Here is a 17,494-nt window from a genome sequence, read left to right as displayed (position 1 = left end):
TCACAGCTTTGCTTGTCTCGTAGGAGATGGAAGTGCAAAGACTTTCTGGGTCACTGAATGCAGAATGTTGTACTGCAAGAATGGTTATAGCAACTGACACTAAAAAAAGAAGGGGGGGGGGGGGGGGGGGGAATCATATGAGAGGGACATTTAACAGGTAGGGATTTACTACACTGTAGATTAAAAGAGAAAATCTGCCACTTAGATGAAGTGTTACCACTCCCGAAAAAGCTGCTCCCAGAGACATTTAATTCTGGGTGGATCTCTCCTTCCAACAGTTGCAGTGCAAGAAAAGCTGAGAAAAAAACTGCTCTGCCTTTCAGGTGGGTGACAGCAGGATACAGAGGAGCCCCAAAGGAAGGTGTCTGCTCAGCAGAGCTTGCTATGCAGTGGGCTGGCTGCACACGTATCCCTGGAATTCATAGCAATCACAGCATCCACGACAGCTGTGTGTCCACCACTTTGTGGGTACCAAAGCAAACGAGCCTGCAGAAGCCAAGCCCAGCCTCTGGGCCTGCTCCATCATACATGCTTGCCATAAGCCTCCAGCCTTCCCACTAGGCAGCTTCAAAGCACTTCCTGCAAAGGCAAGCAGCAACTTTCTCCTTTGCTGGCAGACTCACTTCCAGTCCTATGGGAAGAAAGAAACTGAGACAGAGCCTGGTGGGTGACACAACTGTCCCTTGTTTCCAAAACCTTGCAAGGGCTGTGATACAGTCTGCTACCATACCTAAAAAGGGCAACAGGGACAGCAAGTCCATGCTCTCCTCTATCCAGCCCAGCTCCCAGAACACACACCTTTTGGGGGATTCATTTACTGGACGTTTCAGAGGGACATCTGTTGCACTTCACAGATCTATTTGGTTACAGAAAGCTGCCACCTGCCCCTGTGTTGTACCAACCAAAGCCTGCAAGCACTGTCTCAGCGAGGAGGATTAACATTACATTTCCATCTGCTCCGCAACATGAGCCACCCATAATCAACAACCTGAAGATGCCTCTGAGCTCCCAAATCCCCTCTTTCCCTTAAAAATGCAACCTATGGGAAGAATAAGAGGAGCCAGGACAATCTAGCTCCTTCAAAGCACAAATCACACTTTAAACCTGCTCTCTCGCCTGCATGGCTAAATGCAGGAAACATTAACAGGTCACTGCAAAGAGACCTAAGTGGTGACAAGGTGACAATGCCAATACAAAACCATGGACTGGGGCTGCACCAATGTAAGGAACTTTAAAAGAAGTATTAAAACAGACTGTTTATTACAGCATATGATGTGTTATATTAATTTACACAATGATAGGTATATATATATATATATATATATATAAAAACAGCCTTTGATGATGTACAGCAAATTGGACATCAACATGAATATTAAAAACTACTGATACTCATGCCCATGACATGCATATGGGGTTGTTTTCTTCTAACGTTTCCAAAGGCAGCTTTACACAATATAATGAAGTTACTAAGCCTTGGTCAGCTGCTCCAACAGTTTGCTGTGAACATCAGCACCGTCCGCAGCAGGACGCTCAGGAGATCAGAGCAGAGTGCGCTCCAGAGAAGGTGACTTAACCCTGGAGTCAGATTGAACAGGAGCCTTTATCCTGGAAGGGGAAGGCTGGGGGAGGACAGAGATGAGTTTCAAGAAGGGAATCTTCAAGAAGGGAATCAACAAGAAAAGTAAACAAAACCAAGAACCAACAAACCAGGCCAGACTACCAGGAGGAAGAAGACAGGATGAGGCACTAAGTGCCATGGTCTAGGCATGACTGCATAGGGCTGGGTGCAAGGTTGAACTGGATGATGTTGGAGGTCTCTTCCAACCTGGTGGATTCTATGATTTCTATGATTTCAGTTGTTTGAAACGGATGCCTGAGCCTTCAGTGGTGTACTTCTTTAGTGACAGTTTACACAGAGTCTATTCTAGAGCCAGATTGGATTGGATGAGCTTGGAGGTCTCTTCCAACCTGGTGGATTCTATGATTTCTATGATTTCAGTTGTTTGAAACGGATGCCTGAGCCTTCAGTGGTGTACTTCTTTAGTGACAGTTTACACAGAGTCTATTCTAGAGCCAGATTGGATTGGATGAGCTTGGAGGTCTCTTCCAACCTGGTGGATTCTATGATTTCTATGATTTCAGTTGTTTGAAACGGATGCCTGAGCCTTCAGTGGTGTACTTCTTTAGTGATAGTTCACACAGAGTCTATTCTAGAGCCAGATTGGACTGGATGAGCTTGGAGGTCTCTTCCAACCTGGTTGATTCTATGATTTCTATGATTACAGTTGTATGAAACGGATGCCTGAGCCTTCAGGGGTGTACTTCTTTAGTGACAGTTTACACAGAGTCTATTCTAGAGCCAGATTGGATTGGATGAGCTTGGAGGTCTCTTCCAACCTGGTTGATTCTATGATTCTACGAAGAAGCTCGAGATGTGGTAATGAGAGCAGCAGAATGGGACAAGCAAAAGCATGAAGACCACCCAGGCTCTTTTGCCCCTAATTCCCTAAAAACTTATGACATTAAGCTGTCAATATCCTGTATAAGACCCAGAACTGTAAAAGCTCGGCAAGTAGAATGGCACAAACAAAAACATGAAGACCAACCAGACTCCCTCCCCCTAATTCCCTAAAAACTTATGACATTAAGCTGTCAATATCCTGGCTAAGACCCAGAACTGAAACAGCTAGGCAAGCAGAACGGGACAAACAAAAACATGAAGACCAACCACACTCCCTCCCCCTAATTCCCTAAAAACTTATGACATTAAGCTGTCAATATCCTGGCTAAGACCCAGAACTGAAACAGCTAAGCAAGCAGAATGGGACAAACAAAAACAGGAAGATCAAACAGACTCCCTCCCCCTAATTCCCTAAAAACTTACGACATCAAGCTGTCAATATCCTGGCTAAGACCCAGAACTGTAAAAGCTCGGCAAGGAAAACCCATTCCCAGGATTAGCCTTTTTATCCCAAGCATTCTGACACCACGGGCTGGAGGCTGCTCAGCACTGAAATGGCAGTGTTACAGGGGTTGTTTTTTTTTTGGTGGGTTCTTTTCATATGAGTACAAGGTTCTTTTATTTCCACATAAAAAGGCACTAGTATCCACCCAAGTTCTGAAGACAAGTGACATAATTTACCTTAAGTTTTAAATATTTGTGTATATATATATATATATATATATATAAAAACACCCAAACAAAACAAAACCAAACCAAACCCCCCCCAAAAAAAAATCTGTGGAGATATGTACACAAAAGCACCTTGCTTCCAAAAGCAGAAGCAGATACATTCCAGCAAGCGTCGCCTCCCTAGACAGTTGTCATGAGCTTCAGGGAACCTGACCGAAAGCGGAGGATTTTCTTCTTCAGGTTATGGGAGGCTTTGATTTTGACAAAGGCTTTCGCTGCATTTTCATGCAGCTCCGGGGCCGTAACTGTTTGGATGGGGAGCGTCTGGACAAACTGAGACCAAATAAGCCCCCCGCTCTCATCGGAGTCACTGGTGGTGGTGCTCTCCCCTATGAACTCCACCTCGCTCAGGCTCGACTCGCTGTCTCCAAAGCAGTTTGTCGTGTAGTTGCTCTGTTCGTCCTCGCTCGTGTCCACCACGGTGGAGTGGAACAAGGACTCGCACTCCGCGGAGTACTCTGAGTCGCTGGCCACGTAGGCGTATGGGCTGACGTAGGGCAGGGGGACTTGCGAGTAGACCCCTACGCCTTCCCGACGGTTCCTCCTGGCCCGCCGCAGGGCCTCCTCGTAGGAAATCTCTGCCGATGACTTCCAGCGGCGGTAGTCGGCCCGCTTGTGTTTAGGCTTGGCCACCACAACCTCTCGGCCGTGCCCGTGGGATCGGGCGGCGGACTTGTGCAGGCCAGCCTGCCGAGCCTGCGGGCCGGACTCCGGCTGCGAGCCGCTGCCTCTCTTGGCGCGCGAGGAGGGCTTCCTCAGTTTCTTATTTGTATCCAAGTCGTCGGGGAAGCGGCACTTCTTGCCGGCGGCCTTGCTCTTCTCCCGCAGCGTCTGCGAACCGCTCTCCAGCCCGTTGGCCAGGTGGGGCCTGTGCTTCAGCATGGAGCTTTTCAGAATCTTGACGTTCCGGGTGCCTCTGTGCAGCTTCACGCTTTGCTGCTGAGCCGGTATGTACTGGGCATTCACCAGCAAGCCATCGTCCAGGCTCTGGGAAGAAGAGCCCTCGCTTTTGAAATCCAGCGCGGGCCTCTCTTCAACGGCAGGCGATGAGGAGCGAGCCACCTGCAAGCTGCTCTTCAGCAGGGCTTTTTTGGGAGCCTGACTGACCCTGTTCTCCGGCTGCAGCACCACAGGCTTCCCCGGGCTCTCTTTGGGAGATGTGGCAAAGAGCTGGCCATTCTCCTTGGGGACATCCCCCGCCGCTGCTGCCGCTGCATTGCGGTTGAGCTCTGGAGGTGCTGGTTTGATGCCACGGGACAGGTGCTTGCTCTGAAGTTCACTGGTTGCACCAGGCGGGAAAGCCACCGGCAAAGATGCCTTCCTGCTATCCAGCTGCTCACCAGCTGGCTCCCTTGGCCTCTGCTTTAATGGGGAGGGTGTTGTGTGGTCCACAGCAGCTGTCCCACCAGGCAAGCACGCTTGCTTGGAGCTCTTCAGGTTCACAATGTTACCATGAGCCACCACCCCTGCAGGCTGCCTGACACACATACTTCCATGCCTCAGGATGCCTTTGGTGGGGTCAGCATTGAGACTTGTCCTCGGTTTGTTAGTCCTTACCGCATGAGTCTTCTTCTGAACCAGGCTTAAGATGTAACCATCTATCCTCTTGCTGGTGGAAGGGCACGGTGCCTGCCAGGAGCTCTGCGGGAGAAAGGTGTTGGTGGATTTCCCTGAGTCCGTTTCAGATCCGGCACAAACGTCGCCAATATCACAGCCAAGCCTTTCCTCTTCTCGCTGGGGGTTTTCAGTCACGGGGAGAAGAAACATGGGGCTCTGCACAGCGACGGCGTGGAGTGGGCTGGGGTAGCGGTAGATGTCATTCCCGTTTTTAGACACCAGATCACACTGGTACTTTGGGTGTACATCTGCAACGACATCGAGGGAATTTGAGTGCGGTGTGGACAAAGAGCGACAGACAGAGCCTGCGGTCTGGTCCTCATGCTGGCCTTCCTTATTACAGTCCATCCAGCCTATGAGATCTGAAAGGCATTTTAGAAGAGTTTAGAGAGCCTGCCAGGGACAGCTGCGTTAGGTTATTCATATGCCAGCAAGGACTCTGGTCCCATCTACACGTGCAATGCGATGCTTGCGCTGCAGCAGCGCTGCTCAAAGCAGCAGAAACCTTGCAACCAGCAAAGCCGTTCAAGCGATACAAAAGCAGCAGCTATGCTTCTGTGGCTGTCTTTGTAACTGCATCTGTGTAGGATTTGCTCAGGGGTGACCTCATTGCTGACTACAACTACCTGAAGGGAGGCTGTAGCCAGGTGGGGGTTGGGCTCTGCTCTCAGGCAAGCAGCAACAGAACAAGGGGACAGAGTGTCAAGTTGTGGCGGGGGAGGTCTAGGCTGGATGTTGTTAGGAAGTTGTTGTCAGAGAGAGTGATTGGCATTGGAATGAGCTGCCCAGGGAGGTGGGGGAGTGGCCATCCCTGGAGGTGTTGAAGCCAAGCCTGGCTGAGGCACTTAGTGCCATGGTCTGGTTGATTGGATAGGGCTGGGTGCTAGGTGGGACTGGATGATGTTGGAGGTCTCTTCCAGCCTGGTTGATTCTATGATTCTATGATTCTGCCTCAATATGTCTGCATGGTTAAAAAGGTGTAAGTCACAGCCCTAGTGAGAACACACTTTGAGAACAGTTTCAAAACAGTGCCTAGGTTGCTAAGAGCATCCTATTTCACATCCAAGCCACTCAGAAGTCTCTTGTGTTTGTCTGTTCCAGTGACCTGCAAAACTCACGCAGGCCTCAGCACGAGAACGTATTTTATTCTGTTAAGTCCAAAGAGAAATGTAAACAATAAAGGCCAGAGACAAATTCATTCCTTCAGCTCACTGACAAATTTAATTTCCAAACTTTTTTTCTTCCAAGCACATCTGGAGTCAGAAAAGACCCAGATTTGATTTTGTTTGTGTTATTACGACAAGTAGCTCTGTTATTGTCCTCACAGTTGATTTTAATCGTTATAAAAATCATAGAATCATAGAATCATAGAATCAACCAGGTTGGAAGAGACCTCCAACATCATCCAGTCCAACCTAGCACCCAGCCCTAACCAATCAACCAGACCATGGCACTAAGTGCCTCAGCCAGGCTTTGCTTGAAGATCCCCAAGGACGGTGCCTCCACCACCTCCCTGGGCAGCCCATTCCAATACCAATCACTCTCTCTGGGAAGAACTTCTTCCTAACATCCAGCCTATACCTACCCTGGCACAACTTGAGACTGTGTCCCCTTGTTCTGTTGCTGGTTGCCTGGGAGAAGAGGCCACCCCCCACCTGGCTACAATGCCCCTTTAGGTAGTTGTAGACAGTAAGAAGATCACCCCTGAGCCTCCTCTTCTGCAGGCTAAACACCCCCAGCTCCCTCAACCTCTCCTCATAGGATTTGTGCTCCAGGCCCCTCACAAGCTTTGTTGCCCTTCTCTGGACATGTTCCAGCACCTCAACATCTTTCTTGAATTGAGGGGCCCAGAACTGGACACATAGATGGCATAGATGCTCCTTTGGAGCTGTAAAGGGTTGAAGAATGGGGACCAGGCTCATCTTTCCACACAAGTACAAAGAGTGCAGGTCAATCCAGCTGACATCCTAGCCTTGGCTCTGCAAAGAGTTCTGACAGGGAAATCCAGTGCCTTTCAAGATGCATGAGTCAGATCTAATGGCCAAGGCACTTATTTAGGAACTAAACGACCTCAGGAGCAAGTCTTCAATCCAAGCACCTAAGATTATTATTTCCTTAAGCTTATGCTGCCCTTGACTTCTTGGGCAGGGGCACAAGCTAAATGATCCTTCCAGATCACTGTCAGTCCTGTTTTCCACCCTTGGGCTAGAAACTTCAGCCAGGGTACTCAAATTCGAATGCTCAGTGCTCATCACTTATCTAAGGCTGATTTCAAAAGAGGTCTCACAGACTTTGATGGAATTAACTGATAGAGGTGGAGTTCCTGTGTGGGCAGGAGAGGAGAAATAGGGAAGTCAGAAGCAGGAACTTCCTCCAGATCACCTCATAGATTTACCACATTTCCTAAAGTCTATGTCAGAGTCAGGAAATGTTGCCAAAAGCCATGCCAGGTAGTGAAATTTCATCTTTGAAAGTCAGACAGTGTGATTAATGAAAGCTTTAGGGGGTTGTGATGTATAGAAAAAAGAACCCAGCAATGCAATCTGCTGGAAATCCTTCTGCATGCTCTTCTGTTTATGTATGGATTAGGAAGATCACATATAGACCTTGTATCAGGGAGCATTAGATTACCTCAAGCTGCTCAAAGGATAACTCAGAGGACTCCTCAGCATCTCAGAACGAATTAGCACAGGTTGCATTAGCACAGTTTGGAGTTAGAAGAATCCAAATGATTTTGCCTTTGATTTACACAAAAAAAATCACTATCATTAACCTACCACTATAAATTAACCTTTCACTGCAAACTGGAAATACTATGGCTAGAGGCATAAATTGGAAATACTATGGCTAGAAGCATCCTCCATGACCCAGAAAGCTCTGAGGTTTTGACTCAGTATGTCTGCATTCAGTTAATCACAGAATCATAGAATCAAGCAGGTTGGAAGAGACCTCCAAGATCCCAGCCCTATCCAATCAACCAGACCATGGCACTAAGTGTCTCAGCCAGGCTTTGCTTCAACACCTCCAGGGATAGTGACACCACCACCTCCCTGGGCAGCCCATTCCAATGCCAATCACTCTCTCTGACAACAACTTCCTAACAACATCCAGCATAGACATCTCCCACCACAACTTGAGACTTTGTCCTTTGCTCTCTTGCTGCTTGCCTGGCAGAAGAGCCCAACCCCACCTGGCTACAGCCTCCCTTCAGGGAGCTGCAGACAGCAATGAGCTCTGCCCTGAGCCTCCTCTTCTCCAGGCTGCACACTCCCAGCTCCCTAAGCTTCTCCTCACAGAGCTGTGGTCCAGGCCCCTCATCAGCCTTGCTGCCCTTCTCTGGACACGTTCCAGTATCTCAACATCTCTCTTGAATTGAGGAGCCCAGAACTCAGCACAGTATTCGTGTGGTCTGACCAGTGCTGAGTACAAGGGGAGAATAACCACAAAATCCTGCTTCAGTGTCCTTTCTGTACAACAGAGGGGGCCTTCCTATTTCACTACCCCACACATTAAGGCTTGCATCTTCAAAGAAATCAGCTCTCTGCCCTCTTCATGATGTCTGTTTCCCTGGGTGCTAGGTTGGACTGGATGATCTTGGAGGTCTCTTCAAATCTGGTGGATTCTATGATTCTATGAAATGCAGAACACACCTCGGCATGGTCACCACCACAAACAGACTGAGGTGAGACCTCATCTTGAATACTGTGTTCAGTTTTGGACTTCCCAGTTGAAGAGGGACAGGGATCTGCTGGAGAGGGACCAGCAGAGTGCTATGAGGGTGATTAGGGGACTGGAGGGCATGGCTGATGAGGAGAGGCTGAGGGACCTGGGGCTGTTTAGTCTGGAGAAGAGAAGACTGAGAGGGGATTTGATGAATGTTTATAAGTATCTGAGGGCTGGGGGTCAGGAGCAGGGGGGACAGGCTCTGCTCACTGCTCCCTGGGATAGGACAAGGAGCAATGGGTGTAAGTTGCAGCACAGGAGGTTCCAGCTCAACACAAGGAGGAACTTCTTTCCTGTAAGGGTCCCAGAGCCATGGCACAGGCTGCCCAGAGAGGCTGTGGAGTCTCCTTCTGTGGAGTCTTTCAAGGCCTGTCTGGATGTGTTCCTCTGTGATCTGTATTAGATAGGATTGTCCTGCACAGGCAAGGGGTTGGACTGGATGATCTCCTTGGGTCCCTTCCAACCTGTGAGCCTGTGACACATACCCTGACGTCCTAAACCATGTAGCTATCTGCTTGCTCTGACAATTCAATGAGGCTTTTGAGGTGTATTTCATGAGTGATGTTTGGTAAAAAATGATTAGTTTCTAAAGGCAACCATAAGAAATGAGCCAATTGAGGTTGTTTCTGCGTATAGGTACCACTGCCCTCTGCTGGGAAGAGCAGCTGTCATATTTTCACCTGACGTTCTGGTGTTTTGAGTGACATGCTGACATGTAAGGCTGGAGCAGTAGGGGACCAACAGTCCTGCTCCGTGACCCACCTAAGTGATAGGCACTGGAATCTTTTCAGAGCACAATCCATCAAATGAAAGGAAGAAGGGTTAATCCAACCCAGATACTCCTGAGGCAGTACTTCCAAAGCCAAAGCCACCTCCTGGAGTATGATGTATTTGACCTGCTTTTACTATACCTGCAGATTTAGGGCGTCCATCTGAGATATTCAGTGTTGCCTCCAAAGGGCTGCAAAAGCAAGTGCTAGAATGGCAACTGGATAAACACTCACTGAAGACAGAGTTAGATGAATTGGAGAGCGATCCAGAAGCTCCATCACTCAGCTCATAAAACCCTATAAAAATAAGAGTTTGGATTTGTGTTAGTTGTGTCTACACAAAGTCACCACTTGTGTCCCTAGAAAGGCAGTCAAGCTCCTGTTTATGTTGGCTTACTCTGTGGCAATTAGTTAAGGGATTTCATGCAGTCACCCAAAAAAAATAGTGCACAGTTTAATAATAATATCCTTATTGCTATGAAGGATTCTTCACCATGAGAGTGGTGAGAGCCTGGAATGGGTTGCCCAGGGAGGTGGTTGAGGCCCCGTGGCTGGAGGTGTTTAAGGCCAGGCTGGCTGAGGCTGTGGGCAGCCTGCTCTAGGGTAGAGTGTGCCTGCCCATGACAGGAGGTTTGGAACTAGATGATCCTTGTGGTCCCTTCCAACCCTGACTGATTCTATGATTCCATTTCAAAGTAAAGGTTAAAAAAAAAAAGCAGAGCTTTGCTTTACATATGAATTTTTGACTTTTTTTTTTAGTTTTCCAATGGGTTTTCAGATTTTAGCAAGAAGGATCCAGGCTGTGTTTGACACCTTCTTCATTTAGTAGTGTAAGATTCTTCCAAGACAAACTCTCCAGCTATTTATCACTGGATTATGATTTCTTTTTCACTGTTATCCATCATTTTGATCAAAGTTCTGGAGGTAAACAGTGTTATGACATGAAAGAAGGAAAATGGTTAAACAGAATCCTAGAATCACAGAATCAGTCAGGGGTGGAAGGTACCACAAGGATCAGACAGTTCCAATCCCCCTGCCATGCCCAGGGACACCCTACCCTAGAGCAGGCTGCACACAGCCTCAGCCAGCCTGGCCTCAAACACCTCCAGCCAGGGGGCCTCAACCACCTCCCTGGGCAACCCAGTCCAGCCTCTCACCACTCTCATGCTCAACAACTTCCTCCTCATCTCCACTCTGAATCTCCCCTCCTCTAGCTTTGCTCCACTCCCCCCAGTCCTGTCACTTCCTGACAGCCTAAAAAGTCCCTCCCCAGCTCTTTTGTAGCCCCCTTCAAATCCTGGAAGGCCACAAGAAGGTCACCTGGGAGCCTCCTCTGCTCCAGCCTGCACAGCCCCAACTCTTTCAGTCTGTGCTCACAGCAGAGCTGCTGCAGCCTCTGATCAACCCAGTGGCCCTTCTCTGGACACACTCCAGCATCTCCACAGCCCTCTTGTAATAGAGGCTCTAGAGCTGGATGCAGTACTCCAGGTGGGGTCTCAGCAGAGCACAGCAGAGGGAGAAAATCACCTCCCTTGCCCTGCTGGCCACACTTCTGCTGCTGCAGCCCAGGCTCTGGTTGTCTTTCTGGGCTGCAAGTGCACACTGCTGGCTCAGCAGTGCAGACACAGGAGAAAAATTATTTCTTGGTTAACTGGGTTTACCCAAGAAAAGTATGACCTAGCATAACCAAGATTTAAATTTAGGGGGAAAAAAAGGAATTCAGGGCATGTCTACAGAATGGAGATGCATCCTGGAAAACAATAATCCTGAAAAGGAACTTAGTCAGCGTGGAAAAGCAGCTCAATCAAGCTTAATGATATGGGGAAGGGGAAAAAAAAAAGCTAATGAGATTGTTGGATGTACAAAGAGACCACTGAACAGAAGCAGGGAAATGACTTCAGCAATCTATGGTAGGAAAGCCACTGGGATGGTATGCCTGGTCCTCAGACACCAGCACGGTTAAAACAAAGCTAGAAAATTGGAAAGGGGCCAGAAAGCTATTCAAGAGCTTGGAAAAATGCCTTAAAACAAATGACTTAATGAACTTGACCTGTTTAGCTCATCAAAAAAGAGTCAGGAATTCCACTGTATAGCACCTCCAAGAAGAGAAAAGGCTGGGTAGCAGAAAAGATCCTCTTCTACAGAGGAAAGGCAGATAAGACAGGGATGGAACAATTCAAATTCAGAGCAGGAATTAGCAATGCATTTAACAGTGGCAAATTGTTGGATTCTCCACTTTCCAGTGTCTTCAGAACAAGGCTTGATGCCTCCAGGAAAGGTTCCCTGTAGTTAGACACCACTTACTGGCTTGAACACAGCAAGAATGCAATGAAATTCAATACATGTGGGATCAAATTATTTGATTTGATGTTCCCTTCTGGCTGTAAGCTCAGTTTTGACATCTCTCTCCTGCCAGCCATGCCTTCTTTCACCACTTTTTTCCCTGCAGCCTCCTTCCCAATATGCAGGAAAATTAGAACTTTTTGAACTAATTTGTGGGTGACCTTGAAAATAAAACCTGCCCCAAACACTAAAAATCTAATTGAGCTTAAGAAGTTCTTCTGAATACATTGTCCACAAGCAGCAACCTATCTAGTGGTACAAGCAGCAACCTATCTAGTGGTACAAGCAGCAACCTATGTAGTGGTAGGTGGCATTTGCTAGTAGGCATTAATTATCAGTGTGAACATGCTGCTGTAGTAATGAAAGGTTCAGCCAGTTTAATTCCAGCTGCCCAAGGAGGCTCTTGCTGGACATGGGCACCCTGGCATAGGACAAGGAGCAATGGGTGTAAGTTGCAGCACCGGAGGTTCTGCCTCAACATAAGGGGGAACTTCTTGACTGTAAGGGTCCCAGAGCCCTGGCACAGGCTGCCCAGAGAGGTTGTGGAGTCTCCTTCTCTGGAGCCTTTCAAGGCCTGTCTGGATGTGTTCCTCTGTGATCTGTGTTAGATAGGATTGTCCTGCTCTGGCAGGGGGTTGGACTCTATGATCTCCTTGGGTCCCTTGCAGCTCCTAATATTGTCCTGCACTGGCAGGGGGGTTGGACTTGATGACCTCCTTGGGTCCCTTGCAGCTCCTAATATTGTCCTGCACTGGCAGGGGGGTTGGACTTGATGACCTCCTTGGGTCCCTTGCAGCTCCTAATATTGTCCTGCACTGGCAGGGGGTTGGACTCTATGATCTCCTTGGGTCCCTTGCAGCTCCTAATATTATCCTGCACTGGCAGGGGGTTGGACTCTATGATCTCCTTGGGTCCCTTGCAGCTCCTAATATTGTCCTGCACTGGCAGGGGGGGTTGGACTCGATGACCTCCTTGGGTCCCTTGCAGCTCCTAACATCCTGTGATGCTGTGACCCTTACCTGAACTTGGACGACTGTCTGTCTCAAGGTGTTCATCTGCTGTTTTCTCCACGTCCAGGCGGAGATCACTTATTTGCTTATCTAGCTCTTGCAACTGATTTAGTAGGCCAGCATCCCTCCTTCTCAAGCAGTTCTGGAAAACAAGATGGCAAACATCAGCTCCTTCAGTGAGGCAGACGTGAAGGGAATCCAAAACCAATCATAGAATCAACCAGGTTGGAAGAGACCTCCAAGAGAAGAGGAGGCTCCCAGGTGACCTTCTTGTGGCCTTCCAGGAGCTGAAGGGGGCCTCCAAAAAAGCTGGGGAGGGACTTTTTAGGCTGTGAGGGAGTGCCAGGACTGGGGGGAATGGTGCAAAGCTGGAGGTGGGGAGAGTCAGCCTGGACATGAGGAGGAAGTTGTTGAGCATGAGAGTGGTGAGAGGCTGGAATGGGTTGCCCAAGAAGGTGGTTGAGGCCCCATGGCTGGAGGTGTTTAAGGCCAGGCTGGCTGAGGCTGTGTGCAGCCTGCTCTAGGGTAGGGTGTCCCTGGGCATGGCAGGGGGGTTGGAATTGGCTGCTCCTTGTGGTGCCTTCCAACCCTGACTGATTGATCTATGAGGTCTCTTCCAACCTTGCTGATACTGTGATACTGTGATTCTGTGATTCTATGATCATCCAGCCCAACCTATCACCCAGCCCTATCCAACCAAATCAGCCTTCTCCATCAAGGAACGTCGCTAAGTTTTTGTTTTAAAACCCCCCAAATCAAAACAGAACAAAGCCCTGAAACTCCAGCTACATGCTCTGTATAAATACTTAGCTGGAGAACTATGCTGACACTTCATCTCAGCCTCTTCCAGTTGGTTCTACATAAAGAGCAAGCTCCACAGTTTAGGAAGACTACGCTGGCAAAGTGCTCCTCTGCAGGGCCACAGCTGTAACAACAAAGCTGGACTGTATGATATAGTCAAACCAGATCCTTGCATGTGAAATGGGCTGCTTTGGTGAAAGGACAGCTTTGCCAGTGTAACAGGGGCATGTGCACCACCACAGTGATGTTAGTCAGAGACCACATCTGTTCACACAATGGAATGAAACAACCCTGCCAACAAGTGCCCACACTTGTTCTGCTGCACATTCTGAGCTTATAGTCTATGCCATATAGACAGCAAGATGCTCAGGGCTGGGCTTGAAGCCCTTTTATTAGTTTAGCAGTACAGCAGGAAGGAAGAGTAATTCTTCCTCTCCTCCCATTAGAATTGTGTAAAATTGCTGTGGGATGGATTTTAAGACTATTTATGAAGGTAATTTGATGGCATAAAATCAGCAATAAGAAATGATTTTGTAAGGCACTCATTAACCCATGGTCAATGTAATCAGTTTCCCTGTGTGTATTATAATGTTGCTTATCCACCATCTATTCAGCTTCATACCCTTTAATTGTTCTGGCTTTGGAGAAAGCAGGAGAGGCAGGAGGAAGGATCACCTCCTTTTTTAAGTGCATCATTTTATCAGTGCCTAGCAGTGCTCACCACAAAGAGTTCTGATGCTCATAACTGGACTAGTCCTAAACCCATTAAATCTAGGGCAACCTTTCCCTTGGGCTGGGCCAGTCCTTGGGCAAAGGGAAAGCAAATGCTAAGAGCATTAGCGTGGCCGTTTGAAGATGTGCTGGCATGTAACACCATCCCCGGAGAACCAAAGGGGCAATCTCAGGTCTTCTCCCACATTTGTGACAGGAGCCAGGAAGTGGCTGGAGGCCAGGCTGGCAGAGGTGATGGGTTCAGGCGGTGGCTCCCTGCGCCACCTACTGCCACCAGTGTCCCCCCGCCCCCAGCCAGCACTGCATCTGGTTCTAATCTGCAATGTCAAGTGCACAAATTAAACTGCTACCACAAATCTCGTTGTTTTGTTGGGGTTTTTTTTCCCCCTTTGAGTAATGATTCTCAGGTCCTTCAGCAGTCAGCCCTTTCTCAACAGCAAAATCATTTATTTTAAAGAAGGAAATAATCCTAAATTAACTAAATTAAAAGGCTAACAGGAAAATGAAAATGAGGAGGGGCAAGGGGGAAAAAGATGGAGGGAGGGAGAGGGGGGAGTGAGCTTAGGGGGAAAGAATAAATCAGGCAAATAAATCAACGCAATCCAACTTCTCCCTGGGTGAAAGCAAATGCTGAGCCGCGCACAAAGACCTCCCGGCACAGCTGTAAGCGATTTTCATTGAAAAATTATCTTCATGGCGCTTCACGCCGCCCTCCATCTCTTGCCACACCAGCTACAAAGCGCGTCCCTCAACAAAAGCATCCCTTCTTTTAAAGGGGCCCGATCCTGCCCGTGCCGGAGCGCTCCTTAACCTCCTCCCGGGGCTCCAACCCAGGAGCTCGCTCCCAACTTCCATTCAAGGCAACGGCAGCGCCTCTCCTTGCCTTGAATGGAAGTTGGACCAGCCGGCCTGGCTCGGCGAACCCGAGGAGAAACAGCGCTTCCATCACCAGAGCGACGGTAAATCGTGACCGCCACGCGTTTGTCACCTCTCCGTCCAAAGCCACCCACGGCCGTGCGCCCCTCCCCGCATCCCGCCGCCTCCCCGTGCGCCCGGCCGGGACGCTGTGCCGGTGTGACAGCGGCGTGGGCGAGGACCGCTCGGGGGGACTGCGGCTGTCCCTCCGCAGGGAGCCAGCCGCGGGTCGCACCACCCCGGCAACGCGCTCCCCTATCGCCCCGCCGGCACGATCCGCATCTTCGGCGGCCCCCGCTTACCAGCTGCCTCCGCAGAAGCAGAATGTTCTCCTCCAGGAACTTCTCCTCCAGGCTGCGCGGCGGCGGCCCCTCGCCCGGCGGCTCGCCGCGGCCACCCTGCGCCCCGGGCACGCCGCCCACCGGTCGCTGCAGCAGGAGACTCTTCACCAGCAGCTCCTGCCGCTGCCTCAGGTACTCCAGCTCGCCCAGTCCGGCGAGCGTGGCCTCCAGCCGCTCCCGGGTGCGCTGCCGCTCTGCCTCCGCTTCGCCCTTCTCCCTCCAGCGGGCATCGGGCTCCCGCGGTCCACCCGCCGGCCCCGGCCCGGTCGCCGTGGCCGTGGCGGCGGCGGCTGCCGCGGGGCTCGCCTTCATCGCCGGGGAGGGGGCAGCCGCCGCTGACAAGCCCTGCCCGCGGGGGGCCAAGAGCCGCCGAGCCCCGCGCTGCCGCCGCCGCCGTCGATCGCGAATGGGCCGCGGGACTCCCCGTTCCCTCCCCGGCTGCCACCGCCCCGCGACCGCCCCCCGCCCGCCTCTCCTCCTTCCTTCCCACCCCTCCGTCCTTCCCTCCCTCCCGTCCTTCTTTCTCGTCCTTCCCTCCCTCCACGCCCGCAGTCGCTTTCCTCCCGTTCCTCCTCGTCCCGCCCCGCAGCTTCGTCGTCGCCCACGGTCCCGGGGCCGGGTGGGGTGCTGGAAGGTGGGGTGGGGAGGGTGCACTGCTGACTGACCTCTCCAAAAACTCCAGCGGTGACCTCGGCAGACCTGCACGGCGTAGTTATGGACCACCTGGTACCGCATTGCTGGAACAGCTCAGAAGCATAAATGGTGCCTCGGGGGGGGGGGGGGGGGGGGGGGGAGCGACGTGTGTGAAAAAATCCTGGTATGAATGGGTGAGGGCATTAGGAGAGTGTAGACAAAGCTGGAAAGCAGAGGAGAACATGGCAGTGCTTGCACCCGGGTGCTGACGGCAGTGTAGGCACAAGGATCAAAGCACCAGCGAGGTGTTGCTTCAAAGCCCCTTTGAGCCACACAGCCAAAAAGCCGTAATGAAATGAACTTGGGAACAGCGTGTAGACTAATTGCAGTCAGGGATCTGCAATTAGGCTTTCAATGGGCATGTGGTGGGAAGGGGAGGAGGGGGGAAGAATGCAGATGTTGAAGGAAAAAAAGGGAAATGTTCGAAGGAAAACTGAGTTGCAGACATGTTCCGAGAGGGGAAGGAGAAAGCCCTTCACAATATGGGGTTTGTCTGAAAAGCTGTCAGCCTGATGTTGTAAGCATAATGAAATCGAGCTTCAACAGCTCCAAGTGCAGGGTGCTGCACTTTGGCCACAGCAACCCCGTGCAGAGATACAGGCTGGGGTCGGAGTGGCTGGAGAGCAGCCAGACAGAGAGGGATCTGGGGGTGCTGATTGATACCCACCTGAACATGAGCCAGCAGTGTGCCCAGGTGGCCAAGAGAGCCAGTGGCATCCTGGCCTGCATCAGGAATGGTGTGGTCAGCAGGAGCAGGGAGGTCATTCTGCCCCTGTACTCTGCACTGGTTAGACCACACCTTGAGTGCTGTGTTCAGTTCTGGGCCCCCCAGTTTAGGAGGGACATTGAGATGCTTGAGCATGTCCAGAGAAGGGCGATGAGGCTGGGGAGAGGCCTTGAGCACAGCCCTACGAGGAGAGGCTGAGGGAGCTGGGATTGGTTAGCCTGGAGAAGAGGAGGCTCAGGGGTGACCTTATTGCTGTCTACAACTACCTGAGGGGTGGTTGTGGCCAGGAGGAGGTTGCTCTCTTCTCTCAGGTGGCCAGCACCAGAACAAGAGGACACAGCCTCAGGATGTGCCAGGGGAGATTTAGGCTGGAGGTGAGGAGAAAGTTCTTCCCTGAGAGAGTCATTGGACACTGGAATGGGCTGCCCGGGGAGGTGGTGGAGTCGCCGTCCCTGGAGCTGTTCAAGGCAGGATTGGATGTGGCACTTGGTGCCATGGTCTAGCCTTGAGCTCTGTGCTAAAGGGTTGGACTTGATGATCTGTGAGGTCTTTTCCAACCCTGATGATACTGTGATACTGTGAAATGAACTTTACTGCTCTCCTTCTGTCCCTCGGAAGATGATGAG

General features: G+C 50.5%; 1 protein-coding gene across 5 annotated transcripts; it reads right to left on the bottom strand.

The window, feature by feature from the left end:
* Positions 1 to 1,243: 1,243 nt before the first annotated feature.
* Positions 1,244 to 15,874, bottom strand: DACT1 (dishevelled binding antagonist of beta catenin 1). 5 transcript variants are annotated; one of them, XM_064152248.1, is made up of 5 exons: positions 15,410 to 15,874; positions 12,669 to 12,801; positions 9,448 to 9,603; positions 3,269 to 5,175; positions 1,244 to 1,622 (listed from the first exon to the last, which is right to left on the bottom strand). In XM_064152248.1, exons 1-4 carry the CDS (start codon positions 15,758 to 15,760, stop codon positions 3,317 to 3,319), a joined length of 2,499 nt encoding a protein of 832 aa, XP_064008318.1. In that variant the 5' UTR covers positions 15,761 to 15,874; the 3' UTR covers positions 1,244 to 1,622; positions 3,269 to 3,316. The 5 variants fall into 5 exon arrangements, with proteins under 5 accessions (XP_064008318.1, XP_064008248.1, XP_064008476.1 ...); XM_064152178.1 differs by having other exon boundaries at positions 1,244 to 5,175; XM_064152406.1 differs by having other exon boundaries at positions 1,244 to 5,061.
* Between the last annotated feature and the right edge of the window lie 1,620 nt (positions 15,875 to 17,494).

This window comes from Pogoniulus pusillus, chromosome 1, assembly GCF_015220805.1.
Source record: "Pogoniulus pusillus isolate bPogPus1 chromosome 1, bPogPus1.pri, whole genome shotgun sequence".
Taxonomy (NCBI): Eukaryota; Metazoa; Chordata; class Aves; order Piciformes; family Lybiidae; genus Pogoniulus; species Pogoniulus pusillus.
This window is presented reverse-complemented; position numbering and strand designations above follow the sequence as displayed.

Coding starts and splice junctions, on each gene's coding strand:
- DACT1 (XM_064152178.1), bottom strand. CDS start 15,760: ATGAAGGCGAGCCCCGCGGCAGCCGCCGCCGCCACGGCCACGGCGACC. Junction 12,802..15,409: donor TGCTTCTGCGGAGGCAGCTG/GTAAGCGGGGGC, acceptor CTTGTTTTCCAG/AACTGCTTGAGAAGGAGGGA. Junction 9,604..12,668: donor AGACAGTCGTCCAAGTTCAG/GTAAGGGTCACA, acceptor TTATTTTTATAG/GGTTTTATGAGCTGAGTGAT.